The sequence below is a fragment of the Anolis carolinensis genome, chromosome 1, assembly GCF_035594765.1.
Source record: "Anolis carolinensis isolate JA03-04 chromosome 1, rAnoCar3.1.pri, whole genome shotgun sequence".
Classification (NCBI taxonomy): domain Eukaryota; kingdom Metazoa; phylum Chordata; class Lepidosauria; order Squamata; family Dactyloidae; genus Anolis; species Anolis carolinensis.
Window position 1 is genome coordinate 36,062,702 of NC_085841.1, and position 16,974 is coordinate 36,079,675.

The 16,974-nt window shown below is 43.2% G+C and overlaps 1 protein-coding gene across 4 annotated transcripts; it reads right to left on the reverse strand.

Annotated features, from left to right (window-relative positions):
- Nucleotides 1-4,195: 4,195 nt before the first annotated feature.
- On the reverse strand, nt 4,196-6,326 carry pfn3 (profilin 3). 4 transcript variants are annotated; one of them, XM_008125866.3, is made up of 2 exons: nt 6,061-6,326; nt 4,196-4,762 (listed from the first exon to the last, which is right to left on the reverse strand). In XM_008125866.3, exon 2 carries the CDS (start codon nt 4,695-4,697, stop codon nt 4,284-4,286), a length of 414 nt encoding a protein of 137 aa, XP_008124073.1. In that variant the 5' UTR covers nt 4,698-4,762; nt 6,061-6,326; the 3' UTR covers nt 4,196-4,283. The 4 variants fall into 4 exon arrangements, with proteins under 4 accessions (XP_008124073.1, XP_062828413.1, XP_003216042.1 ...); XM_062972343.1 differs by having other exon boundaries at nt 4,196-4,823; nt 6,061-6,324; XM_003215994.4 differs by having other exon boundaries at nt 4,196-4,823; nt 5,886-6,324.
- Nucleotides 6,327-16,974: the final 10,648 nt, after the last annotated feature.

A 16,974-nucleotide genomic window follows, 5' to 3' on the forward strand; every position in this document is an offset into this window, starting at 1 on the left:
TGTACTTAACACAATAGCTTTAAGATGCAGTTAATAATATGCCACAGATATTTTTGAAAAAAACCAGATCATGATCAGCAAAAAGTGCTGGAGAATAGGTAGATCAGTTGCTCATTGTTAATTTTAAATTTGTTCATACGATTTTTAAAGTTGCCCAGAGTTTCTAGAATCATAGAATCATAGAGTTGGAAGTGACCACATGGGCTATGTTTCTCAAACTCTGCTTCTCCAGGTATTTGGACTTTAGCTTCTAGAAATCCCAGCCAATTTACCAGATGTTAGGAATTGTGGGAGTCAAAGTCCAAAACACCTGGAGGAGCAGAATTTGAGAAACACCGATCAAGTCCATCCCCTACTATGCAGGAAAAGCACAATCAAAGCAGCCCCAACAGATAACAAAGGAAATACCTCCTACATCAGTGGTTCTCAATCTGGGGTCCCCAGATGTTTTTGGTCGACAACTTCCAGAAATCCCAGCCAGGATTTCTGGGATTTGAAGGCCAAAAACATCTGGCAACCCCAGGTTGAGAACCACTGTTCTACATTAAAGATAATAACCTCAATCAAATTAGAATCAGAACTAGAATTCAAGCAAACCCTGCCACTTTCAGCTTCAGACAATGAAACTGTGTGCTTTTCTGGTGTATTATATTTGCTCAGAGAGAGAGAAAGAGAGAGCCATCATATTGTAGTGATTTGAGTGTTGACTGAGACTCTGGAGACCAAGGTCTAAATTCTTGCTCAGCCATGAAACCTGACTGGGTGACCTCAGACACATAAAGGCAAGAGCAAATTGCCTTGAACAAATATTGCCAAGAAAACTCCATTACAGGCTCACTTTAGGGTTGCCATAATTCAAAACAAACTTGAAAGCACTGAATGATTATATTTTTGAGTGTCAGCATGGTACATTGGCCTGAATGTTGGACTAGGTCTCTGGCAAACCAGGATTCAAATACTTGCTTTGCCATGGAAACTTACTGGGTGACCTTGGGGAAGTCACACTCTCTTGGCCACAAATGAAGGGAATGACAAACATCCTGTGAATAAATCTTGCCAAGAAAACCGTATGATAGGATTGCCCTAGAGAGTTGACTTGAAAACATAGAATAACATACCACTATGTTAAAAAAAAACTGTTACATTTTTTCTGCCAAAAAGAATCAGGCTTCATGGTGAAGAAAGTAGCAACAGAAACATAAGAAAAAACGTATTTTCTTTGTTTGCAAGTTGAAGAATTTCTTGTTTCCTTTGAAGGATCAGTGGAGTGACTCAGCACTTAACACCAATATATCATTGGAGGAGTGATGTGCACAGAGAAAACCAAGTGCTCTCAACAACTGGGCAGATATCAAAGACAGACATTGCCAGACCCTTGGCACCCCCACCTCCCAAACTGAGGTTTAAAAATCTTTGAAATTCAGCTTTCTTTTCAGTGTTTTTTTTTTTTTTTTTCAGGCAGCTCAGAAGACTCCAACACAATAAAACCCCTTTAGGTTAAGGCAAAGTTTTCCCCTGACATTAAGTTTTGTCGTGTCCATGGGATCATTCCCCTTAAGCAGCTATACTAAAGGAGACAGGTACACTTTTCAAAACACTTCTTTCAATGGGACCCACGCCATCTTCAAACCACTAATGGAAAAAGAAGGCTCATTAGCAGACTGTACACTTGAATGCCCACACTGAAATGTCACAAAGTAATTGGACAAATCCACCGCTTCCTATCTCAAGGAAAAATACCCATTTGTAAATGAAAATTCAACAGAAATCACTTTTGCTTAGCCAGTCAAAGGCAATCCTGAGTTCATAAGACAAATGATTCAGCTAAAGGATTCATTATGATGCCAGATGCACCTGACACCACATCCTGTAAGCCATTATGACCTCATATCACCCATAAAGCAGTATTCTTTACTCCTTTAGTATATTCTGAAAGGAATCCCGTTGGTTGGAGTACCACTTGTGGGTCCAAAGACATCTGAAGAATCAGTTTTTCCCATTTTTGCTACTGATATCCCACTTGTCTGTTGCCTTTGGCAATTACCTCATTCTGATTTGGGAAAAGTAGTTACATCTAACTAAATGCAGCTGAGTTAAGGATTGATGAAATTATATTTGTCAAGTACCTTGAATGGTTGAAATGTGATATACTATCACCTGCTGAAAAACAGGTTATCTTTGCTTTTAGCTTTAAAAATTATCTAAGAAACTGTTAAAGGTCTCTTTCATCCTGCACATACTTTACTTGCCATAGCTGCATCCCACAGAATCCTGGGATTTGTAGTTTTGGAAGGACTTTAGAATTCTCTCTGAAAGAATTCAAGTGCTACACCAATCTATAAACTGTAGGATTCCATAGGCAGAATAATATAGTTTTAGAATGTGATAATACATATTAAAGTGACAACTGTGTTGTGTAAAAGAGACCTTCCAAGTTTGAAGGTCCTTCAGCTAAATGTCCAAAGACCTGAAAAGTTTGTATGATACTTCTAATTGGGAACTGGAAACCTTCTGAGATGCCACTGTTATAAAAGTATTTTAATGGTACATGATTTCGTCTTCCCTAAATTGCGGGGTTTGGAAGCCTGGAGTGCTAACGAGTTTGAAGACAAGGCAGAGGTCTTTATTCTCAGTGACCAAACAGGATATCAGTAAAGCTAGTGCTCAAAGTACTGACATAAAGCCTTGGAAAATACGAAGCATTTTAATTCACTTTGACAGCTATTCAGATACCTGCACCAGCCTTTGATTGGCTGAAAAGCAACCCAGCTAAGATCCAGGCTCTTGTTGGCTGGAGGCTCCATGGAGTGGCTTCCATGGTTGGATCTTCAAATGGCAGGAAAATTAATAAGTTGTCATTCATGAATTTAAGAGCCAATCCGATTTCTAGTCCACCCCCCAAGAGGGGCACAAACTCTAGGAATGTGGTGTTGCAACATGTAAATGAGTCCTTGAATGGCATCATGGTCCAGTCCTGACAAACACAACGGGAAGCATCCTGTGTGTACATTGAGTATTTACAAATGTTTAAACAACCTAATTGTTTAAGTCTGCCCCAAACGTATGCGCTGAACTTCATCAGCAGGTATCTGTGGCTTTATCAATGAAAGCAGGAAATTTATGAACGAACCCATAGAATTTATGAATTAAAGCAAGGGAAATGAGAAGGGGACACGAGAAGTCCATGAATGGGGTGGAAGTCCATGGATGGCTTACACAGAAATACAGAAAGGTTTCATCAGTAGGGGGTCAGGAGATCTCTGCCATTTCCTCCCCAGGTGTTCCATGTACAGTAGAGTCTCACTTATCCAACACTCGCTTATCCAACGTTCTGGATTATTCAACACATTTTTGTAGTCAATGTTTTCAATAAATCGTGATATTTTGGTGCTAAATTCGTAAATACAGTAATTACTACATAGCATTATTTCGTATTGAACTACTTTTTCTGTCAAATTTGTTGTCTAACAGGATGTTTTGGTGCTTAATTTGTAAAATCATAACCTAATTTGATGTTTAATAGGCTTTTCCTTAATCCCTCCTTATTATCCAACATATTTGCTTATCCAACGTTCTGCCGGCCCGTTTATGTTGGATAAGTGAGACTCTACTGTAATTGTAAAGGGATTGTGCTAATTTGGGGCATTGTTTCCTGGATTCCAAGGTGTGAAAGAATATTCCAATGAAATTCATGGTAGGTTACCTTTTATGGAAATTAGAAATGACCATATAACTGACTATATTTTCTAATGGAGCCACGTTTTACCCTTCATATATTTCATATACTGTAATTCATATTTTTTGGGGGGGGGTATGATATCTCGATAACAGTAACACATTGTTTGGCATTTCATTCCCTTTTGAATCATGATGCAGGACAATAGGCAATTCTGAATTTGCCAAACATTAATATGAACTAGCCCATAAAAACTATGCTGTTTTTTGAGAATATCTTTGATCCACCCTTCCAAACTAGGTTTTCATCTAACATTCACTTAACAAATCCTAGGAGAGGCAATCTCCTTCCCAACTCCTGAACTCACTGGAACATGGTCTTAAGTAGGTGATCAATAGTTCTACTGTATTACGTAATGCAAAACACTTCTTTAAAATATAGCATATCTGGAGACTGTAAGATTGATAAAGACTACCTTAAGCTAACCCTAGCTTATTTCACAACTCAAACAAGGAGGAGTCGGCTAAATGCCCTTTTTATTTCTAAGCAACAATAGTTCCCCTATGAGCTTGATCCAGGAGAAAAGCAACTCAAGCAAGCCCCAGTTCTAGCTGCCTTTTGTTTTCATGCTCGCTATCATGTCATGGACTTTCTTATTAAGAGCTCCTCCGTGGACTCCTTTTTTGCCCATCACGAAGATGAGAGCTTTTGGAGTCTTTCCAATACAGATGGACCTGCTGTCACCGCCTTTTGTTCGAGTGTCCATCACGGCGTCTTTTTCTACCAAGAGGTTGTCACGTATTACACTGCACTTCTTCCCAGCTATGGTGATTCCAGTTTGCAAGAACGCTTTTCTGTCCTGCCCAGTGATCAGTCCTACTTCCTGAGGAGAGATAGCTGCCAGCAGGCCTCCTGGCTTAGACGCCCAGACACATTTATTGTCCGAGTGTCCCACAATAGCTACATCTTCAATGTTCTTGTCCTTCAGGATTGTATTGATGTAGGCTTTCCAATCTCCCATGGTGAGTTCTTCTTCACAATTTTTTAGCCAAGTCTTCTTTTAGAATTCACCACACCAAGTGAATTCTACAAGATTTACAATTGTTAATAACCTCCATCAAAACTATTTCCAAAGCAGTTGACAATACTATAAAAGAATATTCATAAAGTTAAAAACAAAAACATTAAAACATATAAAGAGTCAAAAAGCGCCCAGAGCTGTTAAAACAGTGGCTTAAAAATGGCTGGGTGAATTAATAGTTTTTTACTTGATAAAAACTGATGAAGGTAAAGCTGCCTTGGGGATGACATTTTAACCTCTCATCTGCCTACCTTCTGATGGTGGTACAATGTCAAATGACTTTAGGACAGAAGACAGGAAGTCCTAATCTAGTTATTGGCCCACAGATGAACTAGAAGAGGCTTTTCTCTAAAACGTCTCCATCACCAAATTGAAAATGTGAGTAAAGTTGATAGGAAATTCTATTATCTGATTGAATATAACACAGGTATCTCTATCTGTTCCATTCTCTAGTCTCAGGATTTCTCATCTCATCCATTTATTACTTAGATTGCCAGACCAGTTTTGGAAACAATCCAGAGTGGGCAGATTGATATATGAGTAGTTGTTCCCTCAGATATTTAGGTACCAATATGTTTTGGGGATTTGATAGGAAGTGAATTGATCTTGGAAGCAACAAGGTAAATAGTGCAGCTCTTTTAAGACTTGGAAGGTCTAATACAAATGAATTTGTACAGAGCAATATAGTGAATTAATTAAAACTTCAAAGCTGTTTTCAAAGTCAATCTAACATATAACATAGTACTTAAAGTTCCTAGGACATGGGCAATCATGGTAATGTGATCCCTCTCCAAGAGAATTTGCAGATGCTCAATCAGTCATAACTAATCAAATCATATCCCACAATTTAAACCTAAATCCAATTGTTAGTCCCAACCGAAGAACAAATTGGACAAGTTTATCAAATTTATCAAATTCCCAGTGATTCAATGGATGTACTATAAATAGGATTAACATTTAGATAAAGATAGCATACATCACTTGAATCTCTTAAAATGACTCTGAAGAGACAAATGGGTTTAGTAGAACTCCAAGTTGTAAACAGTTCTATCAAGAGGAACACAATCCCATCCTAAACTAGCTAAATGCCATCTTCCCAAACCCAAGAATAATCTACTCATACCATACCTCCTCAACAAAAAACCTGTGGCCCTCTTTAAATGGTGCAAGATGAACTGAAATCCTGGAAGAACCAGAGGTAAGGATTTGGGGGGGGAAACCCTCCCCCAAGATTTTAAGACTGGGGCTCCAGCTCAGGACCCTGAACTCTCTAGGAGCACAAGATCGGCTTGCTTCTGAATACCTCAAGCCTTAGATGTCAAGAAGTTCAACACGCTGCTCTTTCACTAAGCCAGCAAAAGGCAGATCTGAGCTCACAGGACTATTGTTATTGTGTTTCTGCTTCATCTGTTGCTAAGGTACTCATTATGATGTCAGAAAAACCTATCACTGGACTCTGCAATTCACTTTAATCTCACTATCACCCATACAGCAGAAGTAATATTTACTTTCTCTAAAGTCTGTACTGAAAGGAAGGAAAGTGATGTTAACTTTCTGGCTTTCATTTTCCCAAGTTGATATTCTTCTTTAAAATGAATGCTTTTATTACAGCATTATGTTTTAATATCATCTACAAAACAAGCAAGAACTATAATAAAAGAAAAAGATAGGGAAGGAAAACATACAAAAGAAACAGATACAAACTCCCCAGAAAAGACCACCCCACATCCAACCTCTCCACACACCTAAGCAAATTAAAAATGAATTTCCCACACCACAAACCAAAGAAATCAATATAATACAATAAACATCTCATTATGACTAAACTGAAGTTTAAACTTTAAAATCAAACAAGAAAATTCAACCCCAAAAGTATTATTACTTCTCATTTCTTTATAAAGGGAAAAAATGATTCCCAACATTTGAAGTGGATTAAACCCTTGTGCTGGCAGGACTGCTGAATTGAAGGTTGGGTTGTTGACCTGAAGGTTACCGGTTTGAATCCAACCTGGGGAGAGCGCGGATGAGCTCCCTCTGTCAGCTCCAGCTCCGTGTAGGGACATGAGAGAAGCCTTCCAAAAGGATGGTAAAAACATCAGAACATCCGGGCGTCCCCTGGACAACGTCCTTGCAGACAACCAATTATCTCACACCAGAAGTGACTTGCAGTTTCTCAAATCTCTCCTGATACAAAAAATGTTTTTGAAATATTTGTCTTTGGCCAAAGTAGACAATTTATTCATCTTTGCCTTTACAAATGTCTTTAAAATTAATCCTTTTTTGTTATATCACTGTTCTTTCATTTTGGGGCACATAGCAATCCTGCTAAAATCATATGAACAAGTACCATACCTTACAATTCACCTCTTTAAATTGCTCATTTGGAAGTCACAATACAAATAGTCGTTCTTTCTTATCTAGTGTGGATTTTCTAATTAGGGATGTAACACATGTGTTGCTCTGCATGTTGTTAGATTGCAGTTTGTTGGCACAGGTATTGTTGAAGGATATTGCAGTTCAACTGTATCAGGAAAGCCATACCATAGAGTTGGAATAGCTCCTATCTTCTATATATATAAAAGAGTGATGGCATCACGGCGATTCACAAAACAACAAAAGTACAGGCCCCCCAACCTCAAAATTTGACAACACAACCCATAATCCACGCCTCAAGGTTGATACAACAAAAAGAAAAGAAAAATAAAGTCCTAATTAGAGGGAGAGCAATAATTTTTTTTATCCAATTGCTGCCAGTTTAGAGGGCTAATCTCTGCCCACTTGGTTGCCTAGCATCCAAGGGACAGCCAGGTTTCAGTTAGGGGACAGGCAGATTTAGGCCTCACTTAGACGTCTTCCACAGATTATCTAATTTGCACTGGATTATATGGCAGTGTAGACTCAAGGCCCTTCAACACAGCTATATAACCCATTTATAATCTTATATTATCTGCTTTGCACTGGATTATCTTGACTCCACACTACCATATAATCCACTTCAGTGTGCATTTTATACAGCTGTGAAGAAGGAGCCTCATATAATCCAGTTCTGAGCAGATAATATAAGATTAGAAATATACAGTAGAGTCTCACTTATCCAACGTAAACAGGCTGGCAGGATAAGTGAATATGTTGGATAATAAGAAGGGATTCAGGAAAAGCCAATTAAACATCAAATTAGGTAATCGTTATACAAATTAAGCACTAAAACATCATATTATACAAAAAATTTGACAGAAAAAGTAGTTCCATGCGCAGTAATGCTATGTAGTATTTACAGTAGAGTCTCGCTTATCCAACGTTCTGGATTATCCAACGCATTTTTGTAGTCAATGCTTTCAATATATCGTGATATTTTGGTGCTAAATTCATAAATACAGTAATTACTATATAGAATTACTGTGTACTGAACTACTTTTTCTGACAAATTTGTTGTCTAACATGATGTTTTGGTGCTTAATTTGTAAAATCATAACTTAATTTGATGTTTAATAGGGTTATCCTTAATTCCTCATTATCCAACATATTCGCTTTGTCAGCTCACCACAGCCGCTCCTGAATGAACACACGAGACTCTCTGTGGTATCACCAGGAACTTTTACTGTAGGAAACATGAACATCAGAAAAGCCAAGAATGGGAGGCTCCGGCCAACCCTCCTTTATATACCCTCCCCCTCATTTGAACAGTCTCTTCCCGCTCAGTAAAACCCCGCGCAAATTCCCCGCCAAGTCCAGCAGCCGTTTCTCCTCCGAGTCCTGGGACGCAGGTGTCTTATCAATGTCAGTGACCCTGAAACTCAGAGCCACATCCAGGCTCTAGTAGCAGGGTTCTGACATGGCGTCCTCCTCCCCTTCGTCCTGGAAGGAAAAGATTAAACACAACTATTGTTCTCCGCTGTCCAGAGTTCCTTTATACTTTTTTAACAGGCTGCAATGGAATACCGGGTGTACCTTTCCTAGGTCCTTTGGTAGCCTCAGCTCATAGGTCACTTCGTTTATTCTTTTTGCTACCCTGAATGGCCCTATATAGCGTGGAGCCAATTTCTTGGATGGGAACCCCAATTTCAGGTTTTTTGTGCTCAGCCAAACCAGATCTCCTTCGCCCAATTTGTCCCCCTCTCGGCGCCTACGATCCGCAAAGAGCTTGTACTTCTTTTGTGTTTCCCGCAATGCCTCTACCACGGTTTGCCACCCTTGCTTGATTTTGGCCGGCCATTCCTCGTCGGTCTGGCCCTCCCCTTCCTTCCACTCGGGTAGCCTGGGGAAAGGTGCCACCTCCTGTCCGTATACTATTTCGAATGGGGCACGACCTGTGGCCGAATGTACGGCCCCGTTAAAAGCCATCTCAGCAAACGGAAGAAGGTCCGCCCAATCATCCTGTCTATAATTGGTGTACATCCTTAAGAATTGGCACAGTGTCTGTTGGGTACGTTCGACCCCCCCGTTGGTCGCGGGATGAAAGGCCGAGCTCAGGTTCCTTTCTGCTCCTAACAGCTGTAAGAATTTTCCCCAAAATTTTGCAGTAAATTGGACTCCCCGGTCACTAATTATCTTGTCGGGACACCCATGTAGGCGATATACATGCTTCACATACAAATCAGCAAGTTTTTCAGCTGAAGGGAGTTTTGGCAGAGCCACAAAGTGTGCCTGTTTTGAGAATAGGTCCAATATTGTCCAAATGTATCTGTGGCCTCTGCTGGGGGGTAGTTCGCCTACAAAATCCATGGCCACGCATTCCCATGGCCTCATGGGCTCCACCACCTTCTGCAATAGCCCCTGGGGCTTCCCCGGTGGTGTTTTTCCCTCTGCACATAATTCACACTGCGTGACGTACCCCCTGGCGTCTTTCCTCATTCCGGGCCACCAGCATTGTTTGGCCAACAGTTTAATAGTCCTGGTGGGGCCTAGATGACCCGCACCCTTGTTATCATGGTACTTCCTTAACATTTCTCGTCTTAAACATTCAGGAATATACAATTTCTTATTTACAAACACCAAATCCCCACACAATTCTCCCTTTTCTTTGTTTGTTTGTAACCATTTGTCCATTCCATACGCTCGCTTCAACTCTTCCTCCCATATTTCTCCTCCCCCCGTGGAAATGGCAGTACGTTTGTTTTCTTTGGCCGCTTGTGCTCGAGTTAGTACTGCCAGGCCCCATTGCTTATCTAGGAATAGGCTCCCTTCAGATTCCTGAATTCCTCCCCCGTGCTGAGGCATCCGAGAGAGAGCGTCAGCGAGTATATTATGTTTCCCCTGGAAGAATCTGAGTCTGAAATCAAAACGGCTGAAATATTGGGCCCATCTAATTTGCTTCGCTGATAGTTTACGAGGGGATCTTAGATACTGTAAATTTCTATGGTCAGTCCACACCTCAAACGGTGTTCCACTTCCTTCCAGAAAGTGTCTCCAGCACTCTAGTGCTTTTAGAATCGCTAAGGCTTCTCTCTCCCAAATTGGCCAGTTTTTTTCTGTATCGCTAAACTTTTTTGACAGATAGCCACATGGCTTCAGGTTCCCCCCCTCGTCTTTCTGTAGCAGAACTGCCCCATATGCCCGGTCTGACGCATCGCAATGTAATACAAAGGCTTTAGACATATCAGGGTGCTGTAGGACAGGCTCCTCAGTAAAACGCTTTTTAAGGGCTTCGAAAGCTTCCTGGCATTCTATTGTCCAGGTCAGTTTGGCCCCTGGGGCCTTCACTTTGGCTGTTTCTCCCCTACCTTTAGTCTTTAACAAATCCGTTAATGGCAAAGTGAGGCGCGCAAAGTCCTTGATAAATGTTCTATAGAAGTTTGCGAACCCTAGGAAGGATTGCAGCTGCTTCCGTGTTTTGGGGGCTTCCCACCCCCTCACGTCTTCTACCTTCGCAGGGTCCATCGCCACTCCCTGGGAGGAAATCCTATACCCCAGAAAGTCTATCTGGTCTTTATTGAACTCGCACTTGGCAAGCTTCGCATACAGTTTTGCTTCTCTCAACTTTTGCAGGACTTCCCTGACTAGTTCTATGTGTTGCTCCTTAGTCCGAGATACTAACAATATGTCATCTAAAAAAACAAAGACTCCCTTGTACAACAATGGATGCAACACTTCGTTGATTAATTGCATGAACGCGGCGCCTCCGCCGCACAAACCGAAAGGGAGCACACGATAATTGAATAATCCGAATGCACAGGAGAAGGCCGTCTTCCACCTGTCCTCTGGTTTGATCTGCAATTTATGGTACGCTTCAATTAAGTCCAATTTAGTGAATATCTGTCCCTCCGATAACTGGGCGATCAAGTCCTTCACTAAAGGTAGGGGGTATTTATTTACAGAACTGATTGCATTCAGGCCCCTGTAGTCAATGCAGAGCCTCAGCGTTTGGTCCTTTTTGCGCCTGAACAACACAGGCGCCCCTAGAGGGGAATTTGAAGGCTCTATGAAACCCCTCGCTAGGTTTTTATCAATGTATTTTCTCAGTTCCTCCTTTTCCCTAGCCGACATTGGGTATATTTTTGCCTTAGGAAGCTCTGCTCCTGGGACTAGCTCTATCTTCACTTCAACTCTCCGCTTCGGTGGGAAACTGTCTGCTTCCTTCTCATCAAATACGTCCACAAAATCCCGATACTCTGGGGGTAATTTATCTGCCAGTTCTGCTATCCTGATAGAGTCTTCCTCCCCCCTTTTCCCCGGCTCCCTCTCCACTTCCTGGCTCCCTCCTTCCAACTTCATCCTGAAGATCATGCTCTTATCCTCCCAGTTGATTTGCGGGTTGGCCTGCCCCAGCCATGGCATGCCTAGTATAACATTATAGCTGGCTATTTGTGATATCACAAATGACACCTTTCCTTCCCAACTCCCTATCTTACACTTTACATCTTCGGCACTGTACTTAGCTAATGATCCCGATGCTGTGGATCCGTCCAACTGCGAAAAAGCTATTGGGGATTCTAGGTTCGTTCTTTCGCATCCCAATCCCTCGGCTAATTCAGGGGAGATGATGTTCCTGGAACATCCACAATCCACAAATGCTTTGCAGGTTGCTTGTTTGCTGCCACTTTCCAGCTGAATGGGGACCACTATCATGGCTTTGTCCTGACTTACCAACCCCCCCGAGTGGTGCCTCATCGGTGGTTCTTCCTCGGCGCGTTTCCCTGCCACGGCTCTTGGTTTGGGCGGGCCTCCGCCTTCCCCTTTTCTCTGCCAGCACTCGGCAGCCCTGTGGCCCAAACGGCCGCACACGAAGCAGCCCCTCCTGCTGGTGCTCACGTTCCCTGTCGGCTCCGTTCTCCTCCCGGCTGGGGTTGATCCCTCCTTCCGGCTCCCCTCTTTCATCTGCGGCCGCTGCTGTAGCCCTCCTCGGTGCCTCCTCGCCTGGGCCAGCGATGTCTCGATGCGCCCCGCCAGCTGAATCCATCCGCGCAGTGTGTCAGGCTCATCACGATGCACCGCCCAGGAGAGGATCTCCCGCCTGAGCCCCTCTTTGAAGAGTTCTATCTTTGTCACTGCAGACCATTCCGGCACCTTTTCAGCGAGGCATTGGAACTCCTCCGCATACTCAGATACCGACCTCTGCCCCTGGGAGACGGTCTTCAACTCCTCCCTCGCCCGGATCTGCTCCAGTGGATCTCGGAAACGGGTCTCCAGGGCCCCCATAAAGCGTCGGAGTGACCCCAGACATGGGTCGCGCCGCGCGTGTAGTTGAACGTACCAGCTGGCCGCTCCCCTCTTCAACACTGCACCAATGGCCCGTACCCGGCTGGATTCCGTTCTAAAAGTGTGGGCATTGTCCTCCATATAGCCCCTCACCGTGGTCAGGAAAAAATCCAGTTCAGAGGACTCTCCCCCAAACTCGATCCTTAGTTCCTCTCGTCTCGGTAGGGGTCCCTGTGGTGGCAATCCCCAATTCTCCGCCCGTCGCAAGCCCCCTTGCGGGCCAGTGGGCCCCGCTGCTGTTTCTCTTGGCCCTGTGCCACGCCCGGCATTCGCCAGGGGCACCAGGGTCTCAGTTGGGAGCGTAGCCGGGATTCTCGGAGGCTTTTCCCCTTCGTCGTCACTCTCCTCCACCCGCGTCAGGCTCATTTGGATCTTGGGCCGGGCACCGGGCTCCTTTCGCATTTCCCTTCCCTTCGGTGCTGGGAGGTCTGCAAAGCCCTGGCTGCTTCCCATGCTCACGTCCCACATTGAGCTAGCCCGGAGTTCCCTTCCTCGCTCCGGCTCCGCCAAAACCGCCAGGCGCTCCATCGCCCTCGACATCACTGCCAGGGTGGTCTCCATCGCCGACATCCTCTCCTCCAGAAACACCATCTTTTGCGGGCCTGGGGAAGGTGAACCTTCCTCTCCTCCGGTGCTGTCTCCCCGCACCACTCCGCGCCTCTGGGTTACCCCATTTGGCTGGGCATAAGCGGTGGATGACGCCAGGGCCGCCAGCTGGTGGAACTCAGCGTCCGTCTCGGGAGTGGCCCTTTCCGACCTTCCTCCTCCGGCGCCCAAGAGCTCTTCATCCTCCACTTGCATGTTACACCTCACCGCTACAGCGGGATGGTGTCCGTATTCTTGGCTTAGTGTCAGCTCACCACAGCCGCTCCTGAATGAACACACGAGACTCTCTGTGGTATCACCAGGAACTTTTACTGTAGGAAACATGAACATCAGAAAAGCCAAGAATGGGAGGCTCCGGCCAACCCTCCTTTATATACCCTCCCCCTCATTTGAACAGTCTCTTCCCGCTCAGTAAAACCCCGCGCAAATTCCCCGCCAAGTCCAGCAGCCGTTTCTCCTCCGAGTCCTGGGACGCAGGTGTCTTATCAATGTCAGTGACCCTGAAACTCAGAGCCACATCCAGGCTCTAGTAGCAGGGTTCTGACACGCTTATCCAACGTTCTGCCGGCCCGTTTATGTTGGATAAGTGAGACTCTACTGTACTGTATTTACAAATTTACCACTAAAATATCACAATGAATTTAAAACACTGACTACAAAAACATTGATTATGAAAAGGCAGACTGCGTTGGATAATCCAGAACATTGTATAAGCGAATGTTGGATAAGTGAGATTCTTCTTTAATATGAAATAATTACTGGGATAGAATAATGCAGAACAATATAATCTCTAAAACCAGGACAGTAAATAAACGGGAATTCCACACAGGAAACAATCAGGGCCAGCTAACACCTCCCAACAAAGTATTCCCATCATCAAAGTCTGGCAAATCCTGTTTTCTCAGGGCCACAGACAGTAGAAGCACATAAAATATCGCAAACAACACCACTCTGAAAACAAGGGAATTCCAGACAGGAAACAATCAGGGCCAGCTAACACCTCCCAACAAAGTATTCCCATCATCAAAGTCTGGAAAATCCTCTGTTTTCTCAGGGCCACAGACAGTAGAAGCACATAAAATATCGCAAACAACACCACTCTGAAAACAAGGGAATTCCAGACAGGAAACAATCAGGGCCAGCTAACACCTCCCAACAAAAAAATCACTCAGGGAGGAAACAGCCAGGCTTTAAAGCTGCAAGGCCATTACATCCTAATCATTTTTCCTAATTGCAGCATTCATACTTGCCTCCAACAAACAAACAAAACCAATCAGAAATATTGTATATTCACAACCTTTAGGAAATAATATCCCCTGATGGTGCAGCGTGTTAAAGCGTTGAGCTGCTGAACTTCTGGACCGAAAGGCCACAGGTTTGAATTGGGGGAGCGGAGAGAGCCCCCACTGTTAGCCCCAGCTTCTGCCAACCCAGAAGTTCGAAAACATGCAAATGTGAGTGCATCAATAGGTACTGCTCCAACGGGAAGGTAACGCCGCTCCATGTAGTCATCCCACATGACCTTGGAGGAGTCTACGGACAATGCCGGCTCTTCGGCTTAGAAATGGAGATGAGCACCAACCTCCAGAGTAAGACACGACTGGACTTAATGTCTGGGGAAAACCTTTACCCTTGACCTTAACTACCACCAATTTCTCAATACTTTATTTCCCATACCACCATACTTCGCCACAGCAACGCGTGGCCGGGCACAGCTAGTAGATTATATAATCTAACTCCCTGCCAAGATGGCAGTCTTAGTTAAAGATAGCCATCCAACCTCTCTCTTTATGATAGGTTCACATCCCATGATATAGACATGCTTGATATCTTATTCAGTTTATATAAAAAGAAGCATTGTCCAGTCCTCAAATAGTGAGCATCCTTATATTAAGGGGCTTATATTGGGGCCAGGCTGTGGCGCAGGCTGTTGAGCAGCTGCAATAAATCACTCTGACCATGAGGTCATGAGTTTAAGGCCAGCCTGTGGTGGGGTGAGCACCCATCAATTAAAAATAAAAAATAGGCCCTGCTTGTTGCTGACCTAGCAACCCGAAAGATAGTTGCATCTATCAAGTAGGAAATAAGGTACCACTTATAAAGTGGGGAGGCAAGTTTAACTAATTTACGACTTGGAATGAGGAAGTGCCATCAGAGTGGATGATGAAGCAGCTGCTCCCCTCTGTGGCCAGAATCGAAATCCTCTCAGGAGAAGGTTAAATTGCCTCTGTGTCTGTCTGTATCGGTCTCTGATGTGTTTATGGGCATTGAATGTTTGCCCTATGTGTGTATAATGTGATCTGCCCTGAGTCCCCTTCGGGGTGAGAAGGGCAGAATATAAATACTGTAAATAAATAAATAAGGTACACCTGTCAGTCGCCAAGGGACAAGCTTTCTGTCCTTGTAGGAAAGGACACAATTTATAATGAGGAACATCTGGCAACTCTAGTAGGCATCAGGTCCAAAAGAGTTCAGAGTGTTTACTCTCTAAGGACTCTTCCATACAACCCTATATCCCAGAATATCAAAGCAGGAAATCCCTGTGGAAGGGCCCTAGGGCTGGGTTTACACTACCAGATAAAATCCAGATTATCTGCTTTGAACTGGATTATATGGCAGTGTAGAAGGGGCATACCTCCCAGCTGCCAAAGCCAAGGGAGTAAATGGTGAGGAATGGCAAGAGTTCAAGAATTTCTGGAGGGAAACGTGGTTCCCAGTCTTGCTCTACAGCCCCTTCTACATTGCCATATAATCCCAATTATCAAAGTAAATAATCCACATTATCTACTTTGAACTGGATTATATGGGGCCCCTTCTACACTGCCATATAATCCAGATTATCAAAGCAGATAATCCACATTATCTGCTTAAAACTGGATTATATGAGTCAACACTACCATATAATCCAGTTCAAAGCAGATAATCTGGATTTGATATGGCAGTGTAGAAGGGTCCTAAGAGAGTGCATTTATAGACAGTGGAGAGTGGACAACCCCCATTGCAGCAGCTCTACTTCTGGGCACAATTCAAAGTGCTGGTTATGACCTTTAGAGCCGAGACAGCTCAGGTCCAGGCTATTTGGCCGACCACATATCCTTGTATGATCCTGCCTTGAGGTCTTCAGGAGAGGTTCTTCAGGAGATGGCGTTTAAGATCAATTCAAGATGTGCTGTGGTTTTTAACTTTGAATGTATTTTAAAGGTTTTTAACTGGTAATGTTTTAATACAGGTTATATTTAATCCTATTTTTATGTTCATATATATTTAAATGGTTATTCTGATGCCTTTATGTTAAGCTGCTTTGAGTCCCCTTCGGGAGACATAAAGTAAGGTATAAATAAATATAATAATACCAAAAAAATTGCAAAATCCAAAACACTTCTGATCCCAAGCTTTTGGAATAAGGGATACTTAGTATCACAATAAGGTTGGAAGAGATTACAGGGGCCATATAATGTGCCAGGCGCTTTGAGTCCCCTCCAGGGGAGATAAAAGGGTGTATTATTATTATTATTATTATTATTATTATTAATAATAATAATAATAATAATAATAATAATAATATGCAGCCTTAGCAAAATAAAAAGCAGCATCAGCATCAACAGAATTAAAAGGCAAAAAATCCAACAGAAAATAGAATAATGTTATTATTATTGTACAACGAAATTCAATGCTTTCCCTAGCATCCATCACAGAAACAACACAACCATCCCTCCACACTCATTGGGAGGGATAGCCAATACTCCAGCAGACAGGAGCAGAATCCAAAAATGATCTTAACAGATCAGAGAGATGGGCCAAAACTAACAAAAAGAACTTCAACAGGGCCAAATGCAAGATACTCCACTTAGGCAGAAAAAATGAAATTCAAAGATACAGAATGGGGGATGCCTGGTTCGACATGTGAAAAAGATTT